The sequence below is a fragment of the Oryctolagus cuniculus genome, chromosome 17 (genome assembly GCF_051225735.1).
Source record: "Oryctolagus cuniculus isolate XC-2025 breed Fujian yellow rabbit chromosome 17, ASM5122573v1, whole genome shotgun sequence".
NCBI lineage: Eukaryota > Metazoa > Chordata > Mammalia > Lagomorpha > Leporidae > Oryctolagus > Oryctolagus cuniculus.
In genome coordinates, this window is record NC_142883.1 from 52,145,146 (window position 1) to 52,170,730 (window position 25,585).

The 25,585-nt window shown below is 49.9% G+C and overlaps 1 protein-coding gene and 1 long non-coding RNA gene across 2 annotated transcripts; both read right to left on the minus strand.

Moving 5' to 3' along the window:
- Nucleotides 1-689: 689 nt before the first annotated feature.
- FXR2 (FMR1 autosomal homolog 2) lies at nt 690-19,656 on the minus strand. Its single transcript, XM_051825238.3, has 17 exons — nt 19,148-19,656; nt 12,705-12,757; nt 12,254-12,347; nt 10,441-10,512; nt 10,178-10,326; nt 9,828-9,921; nt 8,992-9,108; nt 4,740-4,910; nt 4,488-4,566; nt 3,438-3,547; nt 3,126-3,212; nt 2,620-2,842; nt 2,321-2,518; nt 2,040-2,240; nt 1,847-1,942; nt 1,632-1,732; nt 690-1,381 (listed from the first exon to the last, which is right to left on the minus strand). Exons 1-17 carry the CDS (start codon nt 19,226-19,228, stop codon nt 1,286-1,288), a joined length of 2,022 nt encoding a protein of 673 aa, XP_051681198.1. The 5' UTR covers nt 19,229-19,656; the 3' UTR covers nt 690-1,285.
- A 738-nt stretch (nt 19,657-20,394) lies between these two features.
- LOC149121238 (uncharacterized) lies at nt 20,395-23,892 on the minus strand. The gene is made up of 2 exons (XR_016224279.1): nt 23,668-23,892; nt 20,395-20,787 (listed from the first exon to the last, which is right to left on the minus strand). It is a non-coding gene; the product is annotated as an uncharacterized LOC149121238 (long non-coding RNA).
- Nucleotides 23,893-25,585: the final 1,693 nt, after the last annotated feature.

Here is a 25,585-nt window from a genome sequence, read left to right on the forward strand (position 1 = left end):
GACCCCTGACCTGCCCCTGGGGCCAGGAAGGCCGGCACAGGGAGGTTGGCCATTTTTGTTTCCTGAGTCATTCCAGCAGGTGCTTGGGCGATGATTCAGCCCTTCTCCAGGTGAGAAAACTTAAGCCCTCCTCCCACCTCTAGCCCCCAGACCTGGATTTCTCCACAGCTGTTTAATGATTGCAATTTTATCTTCAAGCTCAAGTGTGAAGGAGGGAACTGGGAAACCCGGGATGGTGGAGCCAGAGCAGACCACCAGGAAAGTGGGCTGGACTCCTGGGTTCCAGGGGCTATTGGGAAGAAACCCTGCTCCCCCATTCGCCCAAGCCCTGCCCAAGCCCCAGGCCTCAGGTAATCCGATTAAACAGCCTGCTTTGGCTCTCAACTGTTAGTAAAATGGTTCCAGCTCCCAGCGGCCCTGCCTAGCTTGTGTGGTGACTCAGGGTATAGGAGTGGCCCGGCTCCCTCTACCAGCAAACTGGGGGAAGGGGGCAGCAGCAAGAACAGGCCACTTCCTAGGGACCAGGAGGGCACCTGCACCAGAAGCAGTTGGGAATGTCAGGAATTCCCACAAGACCACCTTTGAGAGGGGGAAGCCAACTACAGAAGAACAGGGCAGAGGGCAAGGGCCACACAGATCAGTTCTAGAGAAACAAACCCCCGGGACAAGGAAAGCACAGGAACTACAAAGCCATTTGGATTTTTTTATTCTCTTTTTAAATACTGTACAGTGAAAAATAAATACGCCTTCTCATCCACCAGACAAGGTTGATCCCCCTCCCCCAGGGGCCCTTGTCACCCCCTCCGCACACCCCTGGTTCTACTCCAAAACCTTCCCCATGCCTCCCACCCACTTACACCCTTACTATCCCCGTCTTCCACAGTGATGAGGCCCCAGAAATGGGGGGTACAGGATGGGAGGAGGGATAGCAGGGGAGCCCCCCTGAACTGTCAAATCTGGGTAGGTCAAGGAGCACCCCCACCAACAGGTGGAGAATGGGGGTGTTCTGAGAAAGATTGGGGCATTAGAGGATAAAGGCACATCCAGTCTGATGGGGAAGGAGAGAGGCTCCCCTCACCCTGGGTAGGGTGGATAAGAGGGAGGGGGGATGACCCTGTTACGCACCCCTCCACTAGCTCCTGGAGGTTGAGGGGGGACCCAAGCTGCTGTGCCACCCCCCTCCCCCCTAGATAAGAGCAGCTCCAGCGCAGGTCAGTTGGGCCTGTGAGGGCCTGGTGTTGGGCAGCAAGCGAGATGGAGGAGGGATGGATGCGGGCTGGAGGGTTTATGAAACCCCATTCACCAAACTACCCAACTCCAGGGGGGCAGAGAGCTCCCCATTCTCCGAGGGGCCCTTAGGAAGCTTGCTGACAGAGTCACCCTGAGGAGGAAGTGGAAAAAGAGAAAAGCCAGTGGTGAGTAGATCTGCCACATGCCATTTCCTGCCTCCTAAGCTCTCCCTGCACCTGGTGACCCACGGTAGGCTCCCTGGTTTCATGCTCTAGTCACACTGGGACCTGCAGTAGCGAGGCGGCCTTGCCTCCCTGGTCTACTCAAATCTCTGTAGTCCCACGACAGCCTCTCATTCAGTACAATTTCTTTGGGCTTTTTTTTTTATGTCGCCTGCCTACCTTCTGTCCCGAAACAGAGTCCTCTGAGGGTTTAGTGCGTTCCAGGGGTGGCCGCTGGCGGCTCTGAGACTCTGCTCGTGAGATATAGTCAGCCACAGTCACTGGGGAAGGCAAAGGAGCAAGTTTCAAAAGCAACTCGGACATCTAGCCCTGAGACACCCACTGAACCCCAAACCCAGGTTCTCGCAGGGTAGGAGGGCCTCGCGGCAGCTGACCTGGCTGACGGTCTCCACTGATAGAACCATCAGTCCGGTTACCACGGTTACGGCGACGGCGGCTGCGATTACGCCGCTGGGGTCTTGATTCATCTTCTGCAGGGCAGAGACAAACAAGAGCCATGCACCCCATCTCCCACCCCTCAATTCTCAGTCACTGCTCAATTTTTCAGACCCTGGGCACAGTGCTCACCCAGGCCATTCTCTGTCATGTTGGGCCCATCAGACTCCAGGCCTCCATCCATGACAGTCCTGTCTTCGTCAGTGCGGCGGCGACGGGAGCGGCGGCGCCTGGCACTTGCTGGGGGAGGCTCCCCGGGCTCTGAATCAACTGGGGGCTCTGGTTCAGATGTGTCCAGCAGGCTGTAGGGGTTACTGTCTGGATCCTTCAGCACTGGTCAGAGAGAGGACAGGTCGGAGTCAGGGGGCCATCTTTCCTTTCAGCCCACATTCCTGAACCCAGCTGTCTGGTACCTGAGCTAATAGATGAAGAGCTGTATCTCGAGGTGGGCCGGGGGGCAGGAGGAGGTCCCCTACCCCGGCCTCCAACGGGCCGCCTCCGGCTCTCCTCTGCCCGCGTTGGGGGATCCCGGTCACCAGGCCCAGCTCGGCTGGGCTCCTCTCTCTTCTCTGACTCCGTCTCCGAAGCTGTGGACGGGTCTGAGCTGGGGCCTGAAGGGCACAGTGGGATGTATTCAGAGCCACTCACCGCCTCATCTCCATCCCAGTTTTCCCGAGGTTTCCATCAAGGAACCTGCTCTCACAGCTCTCACCATAGGCAGGACCGCCTGTCCTCCGGCCCCGACCCCGGCCCCCATAGCTGCCCCCGTAGGTTCGAGTCGTGTGGAGGGAAGAGGAGGAGCTCTCGTCAGTGGTATAGCCAGCCTTGTCACTGCTCCCACTGCCACGCCCGCTCCCAGGAGGACGAAAGCCCAGCCCAATCTGCCGCAGCTGTTCGTCAATTTGCAGCCTCTCCAAGCGAAGCTGCTCCACCTCCTGTTTTGGTAGAAAATGCAAGGAAACAGAGGAATGTGATCAGTGGACAGTCCCTTTCCTTTGTGTTTCTCCCTGTCTCTGTCTCTCTACTCTCAGGAATGCAAGGAAGTCACTGGCTGAACAGGCAGAATCCTGTGACCCGTCCCACAGCCCCACATTTCCACCTCCCATTCCCACTCTACAGAGGAACGAGCCGCACGCCACAGCTGCGGACTTTATCTGGCAGCAGTCTTGGCCCCTGCTCTGCCCAGCCCTTCCCTCCCCAGGTTTCAGACTCGTGTACCTGCAGGTAGGAGAGGTGATACTCCAGCAGGGCCTGGGCATTGCTGATATTTTCTCGAGTGCCAACAAATATGAAGGGAACCATCCCCTGAGAGCAGAGGGAAGGAAAGCTGATCAGGAAGAATAGTAGAACGCCACGTGCTAGCCCCATCCAGTCGCCAGGGGAACCCACCCAATGGCATCAGTCTAGCTCTAAAGTTACTAGAGCGGCTACAGAATTTCTGTGCATCCTCCCTGCCCCCAAAGTCTTAGCCCTCAGAGAACAAGCCCACCTACTTGTGGAAACCAACCTCTAGTCCTAGTTGGCCCATACCTCCTCCCTGGGGTTCTTCTTGTCATTGTCACCTTCCACTCGCACCCTCACCACACCAGACTTATCCACGATCTCCTGGATCACTTTCCCATTCTTTCCGATCACTTTGCCTAAATGGGTAAAGGAGGAATTAGGCCTTTTTTTTTTTTTTAAAGGTAAGGTCAAAACAGCCTCCCAGCCTCATCCTTCTCTCTCTGTACAGATTGCATTTCGTTAATTCTCCTGCTTCTAAGTTGTTGGTTAGGTTTTACAGAAAGGACGGATGTCTGACCCAACAGTAAACTGCTGCTGGGATGCCCATGTTCCCTACTGGGGCTCCTAGTTCGAGTCCCAGCTACTCAGTTTCCAATCCAGGTCCCTGCTAGTGCACACCCCGGGAGGCAGCAGATGATGGCTCATGCATACTTGGGTCCCTGCCTGCCACCCATGAGGGAGACCCCAGATGGAGTTCTGGGCTCCAGGCTTCGGCCTGACCTTGCCCTAGCTGTTACAGACATTTGGAGAGTGAACTAGTGGATGGAAAATGTAATGCCTTTTGGGGCTGGTGCCATGGCTCACTAGGCTAATCCTCCACCTGCGGTACTGGCATCCCATATGATCGCTGGGTTCTAGTCTTGGTTGCCCCTCTTCCAGTCCAGCTCTCTGCTGTGGCCCAGGAAGGCAGTGGAGGATGGCCCAAGTCCTTGGGCCCTGCACCCGCATGGGAGACCAGGAGGAAGCACCTGGCTCCTAGCTTCAGATCGGCGCAGCGCTGGCCATAGCGGCCATTTGGGGAGTGAACCAACAGAAGGAAGACCTTTCTGTCTATATCTCTAATTGTCAAATTAAAACAAAAAGAAAAAATGTAATTACCTTTCTACTAAAATGAAAGTAAAAAATTTTATCCCTAGAAATTTATTCTTCCTTTTTTTTTTTTTTTTATTCCGACTACAGACTTTCTGTCCTTGTGAAATCAAGAGTTACCAATACCCACTACAAGCCCAGAGTCATTTAAGGAGACTCACAACTGGCCCCTAACTACTCTCTTTTATACACACACACCCAACTCACCAACCAGGTTCCTGGGCACTTGCACTGAATCTTCAGAAAACTCCAGGTAGCTCCGAGCCTGTCGGCATGCCTCTGGCGTCTAGGGGAAGAATGAAGTGGCGTCACTAAAACAGGACCTGGATCTCAAATAACGATCTTCCTGTCTTTGGGAAGATATGCTGCCAAGTTCAGCAAAGTCACATAGCTTAGGCTTATTTCCCACTCCCTTCCCTCTACCCACTACAGGATCTTGAAGACAGATCTTTTGCTGACCTCCCCATAGATGCGGAAAGTGCAGGTTTCTTCACCCAACTCAATGGCGGTCACTCCAGGTACTTTTCGGGCCTGCTGGATATTGGCCCCATGAGTCCCAATTGCCAGTCCCATCAGGTCCTCTCGCACTGTAAACTCTTCCTGGAATGCTGCTGCCAGCTGCTTGCTTGTCTGAAAGGAAAACCACTCGAACAATCATGGTGGTGGAATCGCAGAACACCTATGCCAGGTAGTAGACTCTGCGTAACAGAGAAGCATGCTGGGGGCTAGCAGTGTGGCACAGTGAATTAAGCCACCACTTGTGATGCTGGCATCTCCTATCAGAGTGCCAGTTTGAGTCCAGGCTGCTCTGCTTCTGATCCAGCTTCCTGCTAACGCACCAGGGAGACAAGTACCCAAGTACCCCTGCCACCAACGAGGGAGACCTGGATGGAATCCTGGCTTTGGCTGGCCTACCACCAGCCATGACAGCCATCTGGGAAGTGAATCAGCATATGGAAGCACACTCTCCTCCCCCCACCACTTTCTGTCACTCTGCCTTTCAAATAAATAAATCGATCTTTAAAAAAAAAAAAAAAAAAAAAAAAAACCGGCCGGCGCCGCGGCTCACTAGGCTAATCCTCCGCCTAGCGGCGCCGGCACACCGGGTTCTAGTCCTGGTTGGGGCACCGGATTCTGTCCCGGTTGCCCCTCTTCCAGGCCAGCTCTCTGCTGTGGCCCGGGAGTGCAGTGGAGGATGGCCCAGGTGCTTGGGCCCTGCACCCCATGGGAGACCAGGAAAAGCACCTGGCTCCTGGCTCCTGCCATCGGATCAGCGCAGCGCGCCGGCCGCAGCGCGCCGGCCGCGGCGGCCATTGGAGGGTGAACCAACGGCAAAGGGAGGACCTTTCTCTCTGTCTCTCTCACTGTCCACTCTGCCTGTCAAAAAAAATAATAAATAAATAAAAATAAATAAATAAATAAAAAAAAAAAAAACAAAACCACACTGGAGTCAGCTGACCGGTAGGAACTATGCAGAAAATTCAGGAACTTTCAAATAGCAATGGCTTGAGGGGAGAAGAACCACCAAAGTTCTGGATTTGGCTCTAACACCATGTGGTTGTGTGATCCTAGAGAAAACACACACCCTGTGCCTCTGACCTGTCACCTGCTAAGTGGCTACATCTGACCTATACCACTTTCAACACCAGCAAGATCTGACGAAGTTCATGTGATCTGCAAAGTGTAAATAACTAACCTTAACTAAATGAATACCAACTTCTCCCAACAAGTTGATTAGAAAGCAAGAGACTGAGAAAAGAAAAAAATGAGCCTATGGAACACCACATTTCTCAACCAGGGCTCCTAAACTCAAGGGCAGGAAGACAGGAAAATTTCAAATACTCTGCTAATTCTAAGATGAAATACTCCCAAATCAAGAATTTACACTAGACAAGATGGCAAAGCTGAAGAAAAAAGGGAACAAACTGGACGATCAAGCATCACTGAGTTCGGGAAAGATCTACACAGACTTTTGTTTTCTACAGAAGTCTGCACATGTCTATCTTTTATATAGGCAATATTTTGAAATAATTTTTAGAAAATGCAATAGCAAAAAAAGACCGATGAGACCACTACTATGGCGTAGTAGGCTAGGCCTCTACCTATGGTACCGGCATCCCATATGGACCCCAGTTCGTGTCCCAGCTGCTACACTTCTGATCCAACTCTCTGCTGTGGCCTGGGAAAGCAGTGGAAGACAGCCCGAGTTCTTGGGCCCCTGTACCTGCCTGGCTTCAGCCTGGTCCAGCCCTGACCCTTGCAGCCATGTGGGTAGTGAACCAGTGCACCGCAGACCCCCGCCTCCTCCTACAACTCTGCCTTTCAAATAGATAAAATAAATCTTTATTATGTCTAAGAAGTGGGCCTTGGGGCTGGCGCTGTGGTGCAGCAGGTTAAAGCCCCTGCCTGCAGTGCCAGCATCCTATATGGGCGCCAGTTCAAGTCCTGGCTGCTCCACTTCCGGTCCAGCTCTCTGCCATGGCCTGGGAAAGCAGAAGATGGTCCAAGTCCTTGGGTTCCTCCCTGCACCTGCATGGGACACCCAAAAGAAGCTCCCGGCTCCTGGCTTTGGATCGGTGTAGCTCCCCATATTGTGGCCAACTGAGGAGTGAACCAGTGGATGGAAGACCTCTCTCTGCCTCTCCCTCTCTCTCTGTGTAACACTTTTTCAAATAAATAAATAAATCTTTAAAATGCCTCTCAGTGTTGTTTTTTTTGTTTTTTTTTTTTTTGTTTTTTTTGTTTTTTTGACAGGCAGAATTAAGACAGTGAGAGAGAGACAGAGAGAAAGGTCTTCCTTCCATTGGTTCAGTTCCCTAATGGCCGCTACGGCTGGCACTGCGCTGATCCGAAGCCAGGAGCCAGGTGCTTCCTCCTGGTCTCCCATGCGGGTGCAGGGCCCAAAGACTTGGGCCATCCTCTGCTGCCTTCCCAGGCCACAGCAGAGAGCTGGCCTGGAAGAGGGGCAACCGGGACTAGAACCCGGGGTGCCGGCGCCACAGGTGGAGGATTAGCCTAGTGAGCCGTGGCACCGGCCCTCTCGGTGTTCTTACACTGACGAAATGGTTCTCTAATACCACCATGATCCAGAATTTGCACAGGCTCAGAGACAAGCCCCCCCCAAATGACCAGTTCACTTGATAAATGGATGCATGTTCAAGACACACAAAACCTCGTACTCGCCTGGAATGGTGTAATACCTAGGAAATGGAATCTGATAGTAACAGTGTATCAGGACTCGAAAATTTGAAGAAATATTCTAGTCTAACTACCTCTTTGTCATGATGAAAACTCCAGCCAAGGGGCCAGCACTGTGCTGTACGGAGTCCAAGCTCTTCCACTTCCAATTCAGCTCCCTGCTAATGTATCTGGGAAAGCAGTGGAAGACTGCCCAGGTACTTGGGCCACGGCTACCCATATGAGAGACCTGGATGGAGTTCCAGGCTCTTGGCTTCAGCCTAGCCTAGCCTAGCCCAGCCCAGCCACAGCCTTTGCAGCCATTTGGGGAGTGAACGAACAGATGGAAAAGATCTCCCTGCCCACCCCAAAACTCTGCCTTTCAAATAAGTAAATCTTAAAGAGAAAGCCCAGTGAAATCAAATGATTTGCCAAATGGACAATTACATGACAAAGCAAGGCAGGAGGCCAAGCCCAGTGGTATTAAGCAGAGTATAAACACTTCTCATACATATTCCACAGAGTAGTTTGGTTTCCAGAGGTGATACAAGGGCATCAGTGACAGTAAGAGCCATGCCCCTTTCCACTTTTAGACAGAGCTGCTCTGGTTAATCTGTTTATGCATTGTGCCTTCAAGTAAAATCTCACTTGGCGGAAGGAGCCTGTGGCTGAAGTGTGAAGATGAGTGCGCCGGGGCCAGCACCACGGCACAGAGTGAAGCCACAGCCCGTGATGCCAGCATCCCATACGGGCGCCAGTTCAGGTCCAGGCTGCTCCACTTCCCATCCAGCTCCCTGCTGATCTGCTTTGAAGATGGCCCAAGTACTTGGGTCCCTGCATCCACATGGGAGACCCAGAAGCAGCAGCTCCTGGGCCCTGGCTTTAGCCTGTCCCAGCTCTGGCCATTGCAGCCACTTAGGGAATTAACTGGCAGATGGAGATATCTCTCCTCTCCATCTCTACCTCTGTCTCTCAAATTATAACAAAAATAAATAAATATAAAAAGATTATACCATAACATGATACAACTCTGTCATCTAGAGGAATTTGAAACAAAACAGTCAATCCAGGTTTAACAGCCAAGTGAAACCTGTTTTTGGGGAGCAAGCACTGTGGCGTAGCAGGTAAAGCTGCCACTTGCAGTGCCAGCATCCCATATGGGCACCAGTTCTAGTCCCAGCTGCTCCACTTCCCATCCAGTCTCTGCTATGGCCTAGGAAAGCAGTAGAAGTGGCCCAAGTGCTTGGGTCCCTCCCTGCACCTGCCTGGCAGACCTGGAAGAAGCTCCTAGCTCCTGGCTTCAGAATGGCACAGCTCTGGCCATTGTAGCCATTTGGGGAGTGAACCAGCAGAAAGAAGACCTCTCCCCTCTCTGTCACTCTGCCTTTCAAATAAATACATAAATCTTAAAAAAATAAAAATAAAAAAAAAAAAAACCGGGGGGGGCCTTTGTGCTCTATAAATAAAGAGCATGGGTGGACAGTGGGACAAGGAGGAACACCCTTTGGCAGGAGGGAGAGGAGCCACAAATTACCTCTAGGTGCTTGGTAGCTTCTTCATTGCGGGACATGAGTAGTAGTTTGGTGCGCAGGCTTCGAAAATGCATATCACCCAGCAGAGACGCCCGCTTCACAGGGGCTTCCGTGGTTGACTGGAAGCAAACCAATGGAAAGTCATGAAAATTGACTTGAATACACACCTGGGGAGAGCCGGGGACTGGGAATCAGGATGCCTGCATCCCTACAGTTGGGATCAGTGTTGTGGTGCAGCAGGTCGGACTGCCACGTGCCGTGCTAGCATACTAAGTACACTGCTTCTCCTGCCCCTGGCTTTGGCCTGGCCCAGCCCCAGCTGTCACAGATATCTGGGGAGTGAATCAGTAGATGGAGAATCTTTCTCTGTCTTGCTCTCTATGTAACTCTTTCAGTTAAATAAATAAATCTAAAAAATAATCAATGACGCTGAAGTGCCTAGCATTGTGGTACAGTGCTTGCAATGCTGGCATCCCAAATCAGAGCACCAGTTTGAATCTTGGCTACTCCACTGCTGATCTAGCTCCTTGCTAATGTACCTGGGGAAGCAGCAGCGGATGGCCCAAATGCTTGGGAACCCTGGCACCAGAGAACCAAATGGAGTTTCAGGCTCCTGGCTTTGGGGAGTGAACTAGCAGATGGGAGTTCAATCTCTGCCTTTCAAATAAATACATTTAATTAATTAATTAATTAAGTAAGTAAATAAAGAAGGAAGGAAGGAACTCTAACAGATAAATGTAAGCATATTTCAGTTCCTCCCTTTGTGCAAAGAGGTTAAAAGGGGAAAAGGAAAAACTATTGGAAGGGCTTATGGGAAATTCAGGCAGAATAAACTCACCAGAATGAAGAGCTCACTGTTTGTGATGTTGAGAAAGATGCAGTTGGCTCCAAGCGCTTTCTTGAACTCTTTATGGACGTTTTCGTTAGAGCAGCTACAGGAAAGAGGAAGGCACTCAGAAGGCAGAGCACAGAATGCACTGAACAGTTCAGGTGAGAAAATGAGAGGGACCACAGTTAAAGCACAGAATAGGGAAGATGCAGTTGGTCAGAGAACACCTAGCAAGGAAGGCTTGAGAGGGCCAGGGGACAAAAGGTCAGGCTGCAAAGTGCGAGTGGGACCTGGGAGATGAAGACAGGCTAGGGCTGGAAAGAGGGCTGCCCCCCACGCCCGACATCCCTAACACTCACGCCTCTCTCAGATCCTCAGGCACAGCCATGGTAACCTTGAAGAAGCTGCCTTTGGTTGCAAGGGGATTGGGATTAACTGGCCGAAGTCGCTCCAGGGTAACAATCTCATTGTAGGTGGCATCGCAAGCGGCATACTCAATGACATAGAACTGGCAGAGGAGAAACAGGGAGACGTTGTAGATGGCCTGAGCATCTACTTCCTACCTTTCTAGGAGTAAAATACTTGCTCCAATAGTTCTCCTAAGGCCTACACCGTCACTCACATCTCCCTTCATCATCCGCACACGGGCCAGCCACCAGCCACATGGCTCCTGTTCATTGGCTCGAGAATAAACCTGGAGGGAAGTTGAAAATAAAAGAGATCTTGAAGATTATCCAAAGCCATCAAGAACTGAACAAGCATTTCAATACCTGGGATGCATCCTAAACCAAAGAAAGGAAGCCAGAGGGGCAGGTACCGTGGCACAGTGGGTTAAGTAGCCACTTGAAATGCCTGCATTCCATATTGCATACCACCTTTTTTCTTTTAACGATTTCATTTTATTTGAGAGGCAGAGTTAGAGAGAAGGAAAGAAAGAAAGGTCTTCCATCCACTGGTTCACTCTCCAAATGGCCCAATAGCCATTTGAGCTAATACGAAGCCAGGAGCCAGGATCTTCTTCTGGATCTCCCAAATGAGTGCAGGGGCCCAAGCACCTGGGCCATCTTCCACCGCTTTCCCAGGCCATGAACTGGCGTCCACATGGGATGTCGGTGCCACAGGCGGAGGCTTAGCCTACTACGCCACAGTGCTGGCCCTGATACTTACCTTCTTCTTCTTCTTTTTTTTTTTTTTTTTTTTTTTTTTGACAGAGTGGACAGTGAGAGAGAGAGAGACAGAGAGAAAGGTCTTCCTTTGCCGTTGGTTCACCCTCCAATGGCTGCCGCAGCCGGTGTGCTGTGGCCGGTGCACCGCGCTGATCCGATGGCAGGAGCCAGGTACTTATCCTGGTCTCCCATGGGGTGCAGGGCCCAAGCACTTGGGCCACCCTCTGCTGCACTCCCTGGCCACAGCAGAGAGCTGGCCTGGAAGAGGGGCAACCGGGACAGAATCCGACGCCCCGACCGGGACTAGAACCCAGTGTGCAGGCGCCGCAAGGCGGAGGATTAGCCTAGTGAGCTGGCCTGGATACTTAATTTCTGATCCAGTTTCCTGCTGATGTGCCTGAGAAGACAGCAGATAATGGCTTAAGTACCTGAGTCCCTGCCAACCTCATGGGAGACTGGGATGGAGTTATTGGTTCCTGGTTTGGGGCCTGGCCTAGCCCTGGCTGATGTGAGCATTTAAGGGAATGAACCTGTCGATGGAAAGTATTTTTGTCTTTCTCTCTCTCCTTGTCACTCTGCCTCTCAAATAAATCTTAATAAAAGAAAAAGAAATAGAGAGGCTGTAAAGAGAGGCCTGACCTGTGGCATAGAAGGTGAAGCCACTGCCTGCAGCACCAGCAATCCATATGGGTGCTGGTTCAAGTCCCGGCTGCTCCACTTTCAACTGAGCTCCCTGCTAATGTGCCTGAGAAAGCAGTGGAAGATGGCCCAAGTCCGTAGGACCCTGTATCCACGTGGGAGTCCCAGATGAAGCTCCTGGCTTTGGCCTGGCCCAGCTCAGACCATTGCAGCCATTTGGGGAGTGAACCAGCAGATGGAAGGTCCCTCTCTCTGCCTCTTTCTCTCTGTCTTTCCCTCTGGCTGTAACTCTACCTCTCAAATAATACACCTTTTCTAAAAAAACCTTTAAAAAAGAGAAACAGAAACCAACGAAAAGAGATACTACATAAAAATCAAACAGCACTGGATTTTAGATGCCATCATAAAGGAAAGAAAAGTGAATCCCCTACAACTGTAGAGCCCCCTGAGAGTGTGGCTGATTGCTACAGTGACAGGAAGGAAACTGTTGCCTTTTACTTCACCAGCTGCCTGGCTGGATGTGGCTCAGCTGGGGAGAAGGACCATGAAGGAAGCAGAGAAGAGCCTAGGATCCTGGGCAAAGTGGCATGTGGAGAGTGAGTTCCACGTGCTCTGGACACTGGCCCTTACCTCCACCTCGTCCCCTTCTGTGATCTCCTTATTATAGTCTGCGGGAGGTGGTAGCCGGACATCCCCAAAAGGAATCTGTCTCTCACTCTGCCAGCTGCAAAACAAACAGTGCCATGGACGTTATTCAGAATGACATGCTGCCCTTTCCTTCAGAAAGGGGTTACTGCCTCAACAGAGAAATCTCCACCCTCCCTGGTCCTTAGAGGCTAGCCCTCAGGCCTGGCTCCATTGTACTGTCATCTGTCTCTTGCTAGAATCTAGCCAGTGAGTCAGCTAAGCCCAACCTCACCAAATTCTCAGCCCTCTCCTCTCATGGGATCCAGGTAAGTTGCCCACCCACACCCTCAGCTCTCCCCCACCTATTACATGCCTCATAGGACTCAGCCGCCCCCTCTTCTCCACTCTCCTTCTAGGACCTAGTATGCTGGATTCTCTAGTCCCAAGGTCTTACTTGTTTTCAAAGAAGATGGTAACAGAATCTTCATGGACATCCTTCACAAAGCCCTAGAGTGGATTTTAGAAAAAAAAAAAAAATGACATTTTACCACAACCTTAATAAGGGGATAGAAACATTGGAAACCTTTAAACCAGTTTTAGATGGGGCCACGAGCCCTCTGAAGACAGGGCCAGAAAGGTGTATTTGGGAAAAAAGAATGTAACAGTGAGAGAGAGAAAGGAAATGATACTGGCATGGAAAGAGAGGTATGTGGCAAAATCCGGAAATGAGATGAGGTGGGAAAGAAGTACAAGGTAAGGACCACCTGCATGGGTACGGCCTGTAAACTGGTGGTCTAGCATGGCTTCCAGAGGCCTCCCCAGCTGCCCTCTGTGCGCTGAGCAGCCTGCCAGAGTTCAATTAAAATACCAACAACCTTCAGCAAGGCTAAGAATATCCCATGAGACAGCGTGAGGCTGTCCTGGAGCACCTAGCGGACATCAGGATCTGCCAAGAGAGGAGGGGCTAGCCCCCCACTATAGCACGGGACTCGGCCAGACACAGGGCCTAATGCCCGGGTACTAACAGAATAAGGACACTGCAGAAGTTACCAAGGATGAACAGAGTTTACAGAAGGAAAAACTTGGGATATAAAAGATGTCAGATATTTGGGATCATGAAAAATGGACACTGCTGTTAAGGAGAATAAAATGTATGGGGCCCCAATCTTAGGACTGTGCTGAGGAGCAAGCATAACTCAAACAGGTCCATCTTTTTTCTCTGTCACTAACGAGGCCAAAGCTACTGTTCAACCCTATGTTCCCAATTCTACCTTATTGACCCTATTTATAACATTCAAAATTAGGGATTATTAATTTGGGTAAAGTCCAATTTATGAACTTTTTCTTTTATGGACTGTACTTCTCGTTTAATATCTAAGAACTCTCTGCTTAATACAAGGCCACAAAGGTTTTCTTTTACGTCTTCAAGTTTATGCTTTTCTGTTTTATATACTCAGGTCTATGACACATTCTGAGTCAAATTTTGTAAATACAGTAAGATAGTGATAAAAATTCCACTTTTCATCTCTGGATATCCAGCTGTTTCAACATTGGCTGTTGAAAAAACCATCTTTTCTCTGTTAAACCTCCTCTTCACACCTCTGTCAAATTAACATATGAGAACAGTAATAGGAAAGTAGGTAAGGGGTTGATGGGGTCATTATGGTTTCCCAATTACATACACATGTAAAAACTTACATTGTACACTTTAAAATGTGTATAGTTCATTGTGTATCAACTTTAAAAAGTGTAAAAATTACAGGTTTCAGAGGCAGGCATTGTGGTGCAGGTTAAGCCACCACTTGAGACCTCCACATCCCATATTGAAGCACCTGGTTCAAGTCCGTTACTCTGCCCTTCCCACTTTGCTTCCTGTTAGTGCGCCTAGGAGCCACAAAACAATGGTCCAAGTACTTAGGTCCTTGCCACCACATGGGAGACCTGGATGGAGTTGTAGGCTCTTGGCTTCAGTCAGGTCTAGCCCTGGCTATGGCAGGCATTTGGGGAGTGAACCACCAGATGGAAGATCTCTTTCTCTGTCACTCTGCCTTTCAAATAAAAAACAAAAACAAAAACACCTCATTCACTTAGAAATGGCACCTCTGGCTCTTCAAAGAAAAAAAAAAATCACAGTTTCCAGAGGTTGATACACAAAGTACTCTACAGTTTTGCAGATAGGGACAAGGCTGAGAGCAGCAGAAAAAATACCAAAAATGCCCCAGAGAACACACAGCTTCTACCTCACATAACTGGTCAATCATGAATACTTTTATCAGTGTTTCCTCATGGTGAGAAAAATCTAAACCTGAACTTCACTTTGATACAAGCCACCTTCTCTTTAGGGTTAGGACCTTATAAGGGAACCCCAGTTCTTTACTTTGAGCCTTACTACTGCCCAAGGCGTCAGTTCTCCTATATTTCCTGGTCCCCTTCTCAGCCATACTTTATATTTCTCTGAGATTCTCTTATCCAGAAACATTCTTCCCCCACTCCTACAGTTCTTCACTCGTCTTCAAAGGCCCTTTTCTTCCTATTTGCCTGGGTCTCTATGCTCTTTTGGATTCTTCCCTTAGTTCTTTCTTAATAAAGATCTGTAAGAATTCCTAGAAACATTTCAACCAGCCCTCTTAGTTGACTATGTCCAAATCCTTCATTCAAAACGTCTACCTCGGAACTAGCACTGTGCTGTAGCAGGTAAAGCCGCTGCCTGCAGCACCAGCATCCCATTTGGGCACCAGTTCGAGTCCTGGCTGCTCCACTTCTGATCTCTGCTATAGCCTGGGAAAGCACTAGAAGATGGCCCAAATCCTTGGGCCCCTGCACCCATGCGGAGATCCAGAAGAAGCTCCTGGCTCCACCATTGTGGCCATCTGGGGAGTGAACCAGCTGATGGAAGACCTCTAACTCCGCATTTCAAATAAATAAATAAATCTTAAAAAAAAAAAAAACAACTATCTCCAAGCCTTAGAAGTAATTTATTAAGACAGAATTACTTATTCTCCGAACATTTCAGAGATGAGACAGCAGGAAGCACAAAGACATAGATGGAGAAGAGGGTCACTTAACTGTCTTTCACGAAGAGATTCCTACTCTCCGACCCATTCACTGACAAAGGCTACACCTATGGCTCTAACCCAGAGATGCTCTGCCATTTTGGGGTTGGCCCTCAGGGTGAGCAGCAGTACAACCATGGCTTTTCAAGCCACCAGTTTCCAAGGCAGAAATGGGAGGCTCTGAGTGGAGTCATCCCTCACATGGCTCAGCAAGTCAATCAAGTATCAACCATCCTGATAATTCCAGGTCTTTTCCTTTAAATATTCCCAAAACAAGCTCTCCCGCTTTGTTCCAATCCCATCTCTGCTCCTTAATCCCACCCATCCACCCCAGATACTAGTTTTTCCCCCATCAAGGATACCAGTGGTAGGTAATTTTGCTTAGTCCATGCTCATTGGAAAAGTGCAGAAATCCAGAGGATAACTTGCTTCAGTGGCCAGAGCACATCCTGGCTTTGGCTGCTAGGGCCTAGCACCAGGCAGACACAGGAATAGAGCCTCAGATTCCTAGGTCCTTGTGTTTCCCTGGTCTCCACATTCACCCTATCTTCCAGTCCTGGGCTCTCAAAAGAAAAGGGTTACAGGAGAAAAGCACCAAGAGATGAGTAAAAATCATGTACTGGAGTTTAAGACACCACATTTACTCAAAAAAGAGTGGGAATCAAGATATCCAGGCAATGCCAACTGCAATGCCAATGCCAGTTTGAGTCCTAGCTGCTACAATTCTGACCCTGCTTCCTACTAATGCACCTGGGAAAGCAGTGAAGACAGCTCAAGTACTTGGACCACTGCCACCTACGTGGGAGACTTGGATGGAGTTCTGAGATACTGGCTTCAGCCTAGCCCAGCCCCATCCATTGCAGCCATTTGGGGAATGAACCAGCAGATTAAGATCTCTTCCATTTCTCCCTATGCCGTTCAAATTAAATTTTTTTTTTAAAAAAAGGAGATGGGGCCGGCGCCGCGGCTCACTAGGCTAATCCTCCGCCTAGCGGCGCCGGCACACCGGGTTCTAGTCCCGGTCGGGGCGCCGGATTGTGTCCCGGTTGCCCCTCTTCCAGGCCAGCCCTCTGCTGTGGCCCGGGAGTGCAGTGGAGGATGGCCCAGGTGCTTGGTCCCTGCACCCCATGGGAGACCAGGAAAAGCACCTGGCTCCTGGCTCCTGCCATCGGATCAGCGCGGTGCGCCGGCCGCATCGCGCTGGCCGCGGCGGCCATTGGAGGGTGAACCAACGGCAAAGGAAGACCTTTCTCTCTGTCTCTCTCTCTCTCACTGTCCACTCTGCCTGTCAAAAAAAAAAAAAAAAAAAAAGGAGATGATTGTTCCCTGGAAGGTGAAAAGATACCTTGCTTGGGAGAGTACAATTTAGAAGAGTAAAATACATTAACTTCCAACAGAAGTGGATAGGCTGGTGGGAGAACAACAGAGTAACTTAGATCCCAAATCTGACATGCACACGAGAAGAAAACCAACAGTAAGACCCAATTCTGAGAAAGGCAGCTTCCCAAACTTATAGTTCCAGAAGCAGTAGGAATGCTCCTTGACCTACACTAAAGTTTGCTGAGTCATGAATATTAAATTAAATCAGCAGCAAGGTCAGCATGGATAAATATCTATATGACACTGAGCTGAAGAAAGATTAGTCTCAATTCAGAGATTTGTTTTGTTGTTTTTTTACCTTAGGTATGGGACAAAAAATGCTAATGTTGCCAGAACACAAAATCCACATTACCTCGCTTTCAGTTCAACTCCAAACTCTACTCTGATTCAAAGTATTCTGTGCCCCAATTCTTCAAGTCACTCATGGCCACAGCCCAAGAGCAAAAAGGGAAAGTCAGAGACTTCCTGTTGTACACTTAGATGTGGATTACAGGAAAGATGGCCCTTCCCAGCTGTTTCACACATTTACTGTGAAGTGGGTACCATTCTTTCCCAGCTGTGCCTGGCTGTCATGCTTCCTAGAAAAAAAGCAAACATCATTATCTTGATCTCAAACTCAATTTAAGAATCATTTCTCTTGGACTCCAGAACTCGGGGGTGGGCAGGACTCAGATGAAAGACAAGACACTGGGATAAACAAGGCTAACATCTTATGAGGCAGGGTTTTCAACAAAGGTAATGCAAGACTGGAGGAAAGGATGTTAAGAGGCAAATGTGCTCTATCAGAACCAGAAAGGAATTAGAGACGTTTTGCCAAAGAAAACAGAAATGAAGAAAAAGTCCTAAGAGTTAGGAAAGTATGCAAAAAATGACAAAAGCAATCAGCTGGGAGCTTCCTTCAGCTAGAAGTGTAATAAGGTGGTTCCTGGGGATTATAGAAATATTAGGATAAAAGGCCAAAGACTTGAACTGAGAGGATGAGTTATGAACAGACACTAGATATACAGCAATCTGGAGAAGAAAGGAAGCAAAGAAGAGTGAATAGGTACTTACAGAGAGTAAAAAATGACTACAATGAGCTTATCAACTGAAGTGCAGGCAGTTACCATCCACTCCAACCAAGGGCAAGACCCTTTCCAGCTGTAGTAAGAGACGACTTCACAGTCATCAGCTCAAGCCACTTCCAAGGGCATGGGAAGATTGAGAGGTCTTTGTAGGGGGGAAAGACCAGAAGGGAACTGAAGGAGAGCTGGCCCTGGGAAGATCTCTCTCTTGCGACTCCTCAGGATGAAATGAGACAGGAATCAGGAAAATCTCTGGGACAATTCCAGACACAAAGTCCCAAAGAGGTTAGGATTAGCAACAATCACACAAAGAAAAATTCTTTGAGTGGCTAAAAAGGTCTCTCTCTGTACGGCATCATCTAAATGGGGACAAAAAGTTCAAGAAAATGGGTTCTAAACAAATAAAGCAGTAGTAAAAAGAATCCTAAGGAAACCAATCCTGGGCAAGGAGGGAGCTGAAAGAAGCAAGGGTCTTTGAAGGATAGTCCCCTTTTCCTTCCAAAAACAGGCTGCAGGATTCCAGAACTGGGAGAGATGGCCAAAAGTCTTCTAGAAGTGGAAATCCTTAAAAAGAGAAATGGAAGGGATCATGGGGAGACTCCCTTTTAGACACTATGCATATGAAGCTTACCATCAACATGCAGAAGCTGTATGAATGACCTGAATGGATCTGAGGTCAAGGCACGATAACAAACAGAAACCTTCCCCTGGGTAGAACGGTAGACCACCAGGCTGGCCCGGGACTGAAGGGGGCTGGGGTGCCAGACTTATGAGCAGAGGCCACTGGCTGGAAGGCAACATGACTGATACAACCTGAGGCCAGAGATGCCAAAAGTCATAAACGGATGTTGACCGTTTCTCCTTGGGTTGGGAACGGCAATGTAAGGCGAAAGTGGGGTGAGCGTTCCAGAGCCAGTAGGCAGAGGCCTCTCTGAGGATAAAGGAGCTAATATGGGACAGAGGGCCTTCCCAAGGGGGTCATGTGGGAGAAGAAAAGAACTGTCCATGTGCTTGGACCGCGGGGAAGAGGTGATTAAAGGCTAAGGTATGGGGCGGGCGTTGTGGCACAGCGAGTTAAGGGCCTAAGGTACGGCTTCCAATAGCAAACAGGAAAAGTCAATTAAGCTGAGGAAAGAGGCTTCTCCTGGGGGTCCGGGAGCGCCGATCCAGGCACAGCAATGCCCCGATTCTATTCTGAGCTGAAGGTAAAAGCAGGTATAGGAGCGGAGTCAAAAATAGGAGGAAGAGAGCGAACTCCCGGCAGTCTCCCGGGGAGGGCTGCGGTGGGAGCATGGGTCGAAGGTTCTACGGGTCAGGACTCAGCTCCAGAACCCTGGCCCGCCCCGCTCTGCCTGCTCCGGGAGCTAAAGACGGGGTCCCCGGCCGGCGCGCCGCCTCACCTTGTAGAAGGCCCCGTTGGAGCCGCGCACCTCGACCGGCAGTCCCGGCTCCACATCCCCCCCAGAGGCCAGGCCGCCCATGGCGCCGCCGCCGCCTCCGACGCCCCCGGCGGCGGCTGCAGCAGCGGTCTGAGTGCGGGCCGGGCCAGGCCCCCGGCGTCTCCCCGGAGGAGGAGCCGGAGGGGGAGCCGCGGGGGGCGGGAGCCGGGCCGGCCCCACGGCGGCCCTGCCACAGCCAACGAGCAGGGGGCCGGGGCCGGGCCGCTCCCCGTCCGCCGCCGCCGCCTTGGTCTCCGCCACCGTGAGGGAAACGGCCGCCGCCGCCGCTGCCTTCGTCACCTCAGCTTCCGCCCGCCGCCGCCCCCGCTGCTGCCCCAGTCCCGGGACCCGCTGCTGCCGCTGCCGCTCCACGGCCTCCACCTCCCCCTGCCGCCGCCGCCTACTGCGCAGGCGCACCGGGCACCCGCCCGCCGCGCGCGGGACCCCGAGGCCCACGGCGCAGGCGTCAAGGCCGGCGACCCAGCTCGCGCTCGCCAGCGCATCAGGGCTTCCACATTCCCTTTCGCTCTCTCACGCCCTCTCGTGGTCGCTTCCTTGCGCTTGCGCAGAACGAGATTAGCCCTCTTTCTTCCCCACCCGCCCCTCCACAGCCCCCATCTCTTCCTTTCCCCGCCCCACAACACTCGGCGCTAGCCAATCGCGGGGAGGGAGGAGCCGAGCTCGCGCAATCGGATTGGTTCTCGGCCGCTCGCGCTCAGACCACACCCTCTGCGCCCCGGGAGAGCCGCCGCGCTCGGACAAGTTCGGGGTGGGCATGCGCCTGCATGACTGCTTGGTCACTTTCCTCACCTTTGTCTGTCTTGGTGCGCACGCTCCCAAGGAAAAAAAAAAAAAAAAAAAAAGGGAGAGTCGAAAAGCAAAAAGTGCCCGGCGCGCAGGCGCTGAGCGCCAGTCGGCGCGCACGCACGGACTCTCGTCAGCGTCTCTGCGCTATAGGATATTTGAGACTGGAGCTTGTCGCCTTGAGCGGAGTCTGATAAAATGCGAGGCTAACGAGTCGTCTCGAGGCACTACCGAAAAGCAGCTAGGCTGGTGCAAGATCCCGAGCCTTAAATATTAAAGAAATTCAAAAGAGGAAAAATTTTCAGAAGTGAGGATGGTAGCGAGAAAACTTCGTATTCCTGAACTAAGATAAGAAATTAGGAGAAAGTTAAAAAAAAAAAAAAAACACAGACATTAGAACAGTCTGCATGTAATCATTTAGCCAATATTTATTTTACTCACACTATGTTCCAATCAATGCGCTCAGTGCTAAGGGTTACAAAGACAAAAACACATTGCAAGGTACCAAGGCACATGTAACAGATTGGCAAAGGGACGATTAAATATATAAACGCATACAGTTTGATGGAAGCTGTGATAGATTTAAGGAGGGGAATTCTGAGGAGACATTGGTTAGTTGTTCTCAGGAGTGGTCAGGGAAGACCACCCAGAGGAGTTGATGCAAGGGATGAGTGGAGTTTGCTGGGGGAGAAATGCAGTCACAGTATTCCGGAGAGAATGAGGGATGCAATGGTGCAGAAACACAGAAAACGCATGGCCTTGGAGGAGCACAATTACCAGAGTTCAAGTAGTATTTGCTGTGACGTGGGGAGCCACAAGAAAAAAAAAAGGTAAAAAGAAATGCAATAAGAAAAAATATGTAAGTATTTAAAGATATATATATATATATTTAACTGGCTTATTGGCCTTCTTTTAAACTGAAGGAGATCAACTAATCCAGTCAAAGTTTTTCATATCCCTGCAAAGTTTATTTTTTAAAGATTCATTTATTTGAAAGGCAGAATTACAGAGAGAAAGGCAGAGATGGAGAGCGAGCGAGCACATCCACCTGCTGGTTCACTCCTCAAGTGGCCACAGTGGCCAGACATGGATCAGGCTAATGCCAGCAGCATGGAACTCAACCAGATTTCCCACATGGATGCAGGGGTCCAAGCTGGATTGGAAATGGAGCAACCAGGACTTGAACTGACATCTGTATGGAATGCTGGCATTGCAGGTGGTGGCTTAACCCACTGCACCACAATGCTGGCCCCTTAAATGTGATTTTCTTAGCCTCCTACTATACCCATGTTAGCTTAGGTCTCCTGCCTCACTCTCTCAGAACTTACTGCATTCTTCCCTGGCATGCATCGTGGTTGTAATGTTAATGTTAATGATTTTTCCAGTGTTTTCTGCCATCACACTCTGTGTCTGTTTATCCCCACCTTATAGATCCAGTACCTAACACAGTTCCTGGTACAGCAAATAATAACTGTCTTGCAGGTGGATGGACACAATGTGTAGCCCAGAAGAGGTCTGGGCTGGGGAGGTAGGAGCATTAGCATATTAGTCATAGTCACAGCCCTAGCAGGCAATTAAATTGCTAAAGAAAATTATGGACTGAGAAATGAATTGGGTCTATGATGAAATTGCAACTATACCACTATTTAAATGGCTAGTAAAAGGAAGGAAGGAAGGAAGGAAGGAAGGAAGGAAGGAAGGAAGGAAGGAAGGAAGGAAGGAAGAAAGAAAGAAATGCCTCTAATAGAATAACAACAAGTAGGGAAGCAGAAATAGTAAAGAGACAATCGGCAGGATTCTGATAAGGAGTGGGGAGAGTTAAAGAAATTAAGTGGGCAGATTGTCAAGGTGTGCCGACAGGTTTTGTTAGGGGCCAACATTTGGCGTAGCACTTGGGAGCCCCACATCCTGCTTCAGGGTGCCTGGGCTTGAGTACCGGCTATGCTTCTCCTCTATCTTCCTGCCAGTGAGCACCCTGGGAGGTAGCAGGTGATGGCTGCAGTGCTTGGAGCACTGCCACCGGCATAGGCTGCCCAGACTGAGTTTCAGGCTCCTGGTTTTCACTTGCCAGGCATTTGAGGGTGAGCCAGCAGATGGAGGATCTCTGTCTCTATCTCTCTTTCTCTCTGTTTTTCAAAAAAAAAAATAAAAAATTGCTTGCTGACTGTTAGACTGAAAGGTTTGGATTTGGACTCATAAGCAATAGAGAAACAAATCTTAGAAATGGCAGCAACAGTCCTGTCAGGTCTGACTCCTCTTCATCTGCTCTAGTCATTGTATATTCTGACAAAGAATAGGGGTGGGGAAAAGGAGAGGGGCCGGCGCTGTGCTGTAGTGGATAAAACCACTGCCTGTGACACCGGCATCCCATATGAGAGCCAGTTCAAGTCTTGGCTGCTCCACTCCCCATCCAGTTCTCTGCTATGGCCTGGGAAAGCAGTGGAAGATAGCCAAACTCCTTGGGCCCCTGCACCTGCGTGGGAGACCTGGAAGAACTCCTGCCTCCTGGCTTCGGATCGGCGCAATTCTGGCTGTTGCAGCCATCTGAGGAGTGAACCAGTGGATGGAAGACCTCTCTCTCTGCCTCTCAAATTAAAAAAATGTAGATTTATTTATTTAAGGGCAAAGTTACAGAGAGAAGGATAGACAGACACAGAGAGATCTTCCAACTGCTGGTTCAGTCCCCAAATGGTTGCACAATCAGGGCTCTGCCAGGCCAGAGCCAGGAGCTTCTCCCGAGTCTCCCAATGGGTTCAGGGGCCCAGGGACTTCAGCCATCTTCTGATGCTTTCCTAAGTGCATTAGCAGGGAACTAGATCGGAAGTGGAGCAGCTGGGACTCAAATCGGCGCCCATATGAGATGCCAGCACTGCAGGCACTGTCTCTCCCTCTGTGTAACTCTGCCTTTCAAATAATTCAGGGAGGAGGGGAGACAGATCTTCCATCCACTGGTTCACTCCCTAGATAGCCACAACAGCCAGCACTGGACCTGACTGAATCTAGGATCCAGGAGCTTCATCCAGGTCTCCCATGTTGCTAGCTGGGGCCCAAACACTTGGGCCACATTCTGTTGCATTTCTCAGACCATTAGCAGGGAGCTAGTGTCACAGACAGCCACTTTACCTGCTATGGCACATGCCACTGCCCACACACACTCTTTTTTTTTTTTTTTTTTTTAAGATTTAACACTTAGGGAATATTAAGTTTCCTAGTTCATACCCTTGTCATCTGCTTTAGTGTTTACAGTTTTATTTATTTTTTGAAGAACTGATACGGAGGCATGACACAGAAGTCAGAAAGTCCCAGGTGGTGCTTAGGGACGGTCCTCTCCCTCCCTCTGACCCTGACCACTAAGAGGACACGACTCTGCTCTTGCTTCCTTCCAGAAATGTGTTCAGTTTTAAGTTTCATCACTAGACAGATTGTTCACGCTTGAAGAGCAGCAATCTTTGCCAGACTGAGCTGGGCCAGTGGTATGAGACTGAATTCCTTCTGCTCCGCCTGGGAGAAGGACTAACCAACTTCACTGTCTCAAGACAGGCAGATGGGGCCATCTGCAGGAAGCTGGACTCACAGGCCAGCGTCATATTGTGCAATACATACTAGTATTCGGGCAAACAATTCCTAAAATCCTTAAATGTCAGACAATGTATCTTTTAGTACGCTAATGAACTTACTGGTAGTTGGGCTGGAAGCCCCTGGGTGGTCTCAGGAGAGAAAGATCCAGGTAGGATCGATCAGAATGCTGATGAAGCTCTGGCTCCTGACTTCAGCCTGGCGCCCAGTACTGCTCCTTGTGGCCATCTGTTGAGTGAATGAGCGGATGGATGCTCTCTCTCTCTCTCTCTCTCTCTCTCTCTCTCTCTCTTTCTCTCTGTAACTCTGTCATTCAAATAAATAAACTGAAAGAAAATGTTTTTAAATAAAGTATTATGAAAGTGGAAAACGGGCCAGTTTCCCACCTTGTCTCCTTGGCCCTAAATGCTTTTGTTTTGCTGAACGCCAGACTGAAAACAAAGACCGTGACTTTTGAAAAGAGAAGCACCAGCTGGTGAGCTGGGTTTGTACAGGTCGGGTCCCTGTCCTTTCCAGCGCCCCCTGAAATGCCAACACCAGGTGGCAGCCTGGCTGTCTGCTGAGCCTGGGCCTGCCTCGGTCTCAGACCTGGCACAGACATCTGAGGCCTCTGTCTGGGTCCCACACGCAACAAACTGGATGAGCCAAGGTTACCCCTTGCTCCCCTGCCCTCGATGTTCCAAGACCACCAAGACTCTGGCCACCTGGGTGTGACGGTCACCTTGGGCCCAGCTTCCCCTCCCCCCAGGAAAGCATCCACCGAACAGAATGTTCAGGGAGGCTCTTGGGGTGGCTGAAGCTTCTCTCTCTATATTTTTCTTTTTTTTTTAAACTTTTATTTAATAAATATAAATTTTGAAAGTACAACTTTTGGATTATAGCGGTTTTTCCTCCCATAACCACCTTCCCACCCATAAACCATCCCATCTCCTACTCCCTCTCCCATCCCATTCTTCATTAAGATTTATTTCCAATTATCCTTATATACAGAAGTTCAACTTAGTATATACTAAGGAAAGAGTTCAACAGTTTGCACCCACACAGACATACAAAGTATAAAGTACTGTTTGAATACTAGTTTTGTCAACTTGCATAGTACAACACATTAAGGAGAGAGATCCTACATGGGGAGTAAGTGTACAGTGACTCCTGTTGTTGATTTAACAGTTGACACTCTTATTTATGACATCAGTAATCACCCGAGGCTGTTATCATGAGCTGCCAAGGCTGTGGAAGCCTCTCCAGTCCACAAACCTTGACCTTATTTAGACAAGTCCATAATCAAAGTGGAAGTTATCTCCTCCCTTCAGAGAAAGGTACCTCCTTCTTTGATGGCCCATTCTTTCCACTGGGATCTCACCCACAGAGATCTTTCATTTAGGTCATTTTTTGCCACAGTGTCTTGGCTTTCCATGCCTGAGAAATTCTCATGGGCTTTTTAGCCAGATCCAAATGCCTTAAGGGCTGATTCTGAGGCCAGAGTGCTGTTTAGGGCATCTGCCATTCTGAGTCTGCTGTGTATCCCACTTCCCACATTGGGTCGGGTCGTTCTCTCCTTTTTAATTCTTTTTTTTTTTTTTTGGGGACAGGCAGACTGGACAGTGAGAGAGGCAGAGAGAAAGGTCTTCCTTTACCGTTGTTTCACCCTCCAATGGCCGCTGCAGCTGGCGCACCACGCTGATCTGAAGCCAGGAGCCAGGTGCTTCTCCTGGTCTCCCATAGGGTGCAGGGCCCAAGGACTTGGGCCATCCTCCACTGCACTCCCGGGCCACAGCAGAGAGCTGGACAGGAAGAGGGGCAACCAGGACAGAATCCGGTGCCCCGAACGGCACCGCAGGCGGAGGATTAGCCTATTGAGCCGCGGCACCAGCCTACTCTTTAATTCTATCAATTATTATTAGCAGACACTGGTCTTATGTGATCCCGTTGACACTTAATCCTATCTTTATGATCGATTATGAACTTAAACTGATCATTTAAGGCTGATCACCTCACCAACTGCTCTACCCAACACATCAG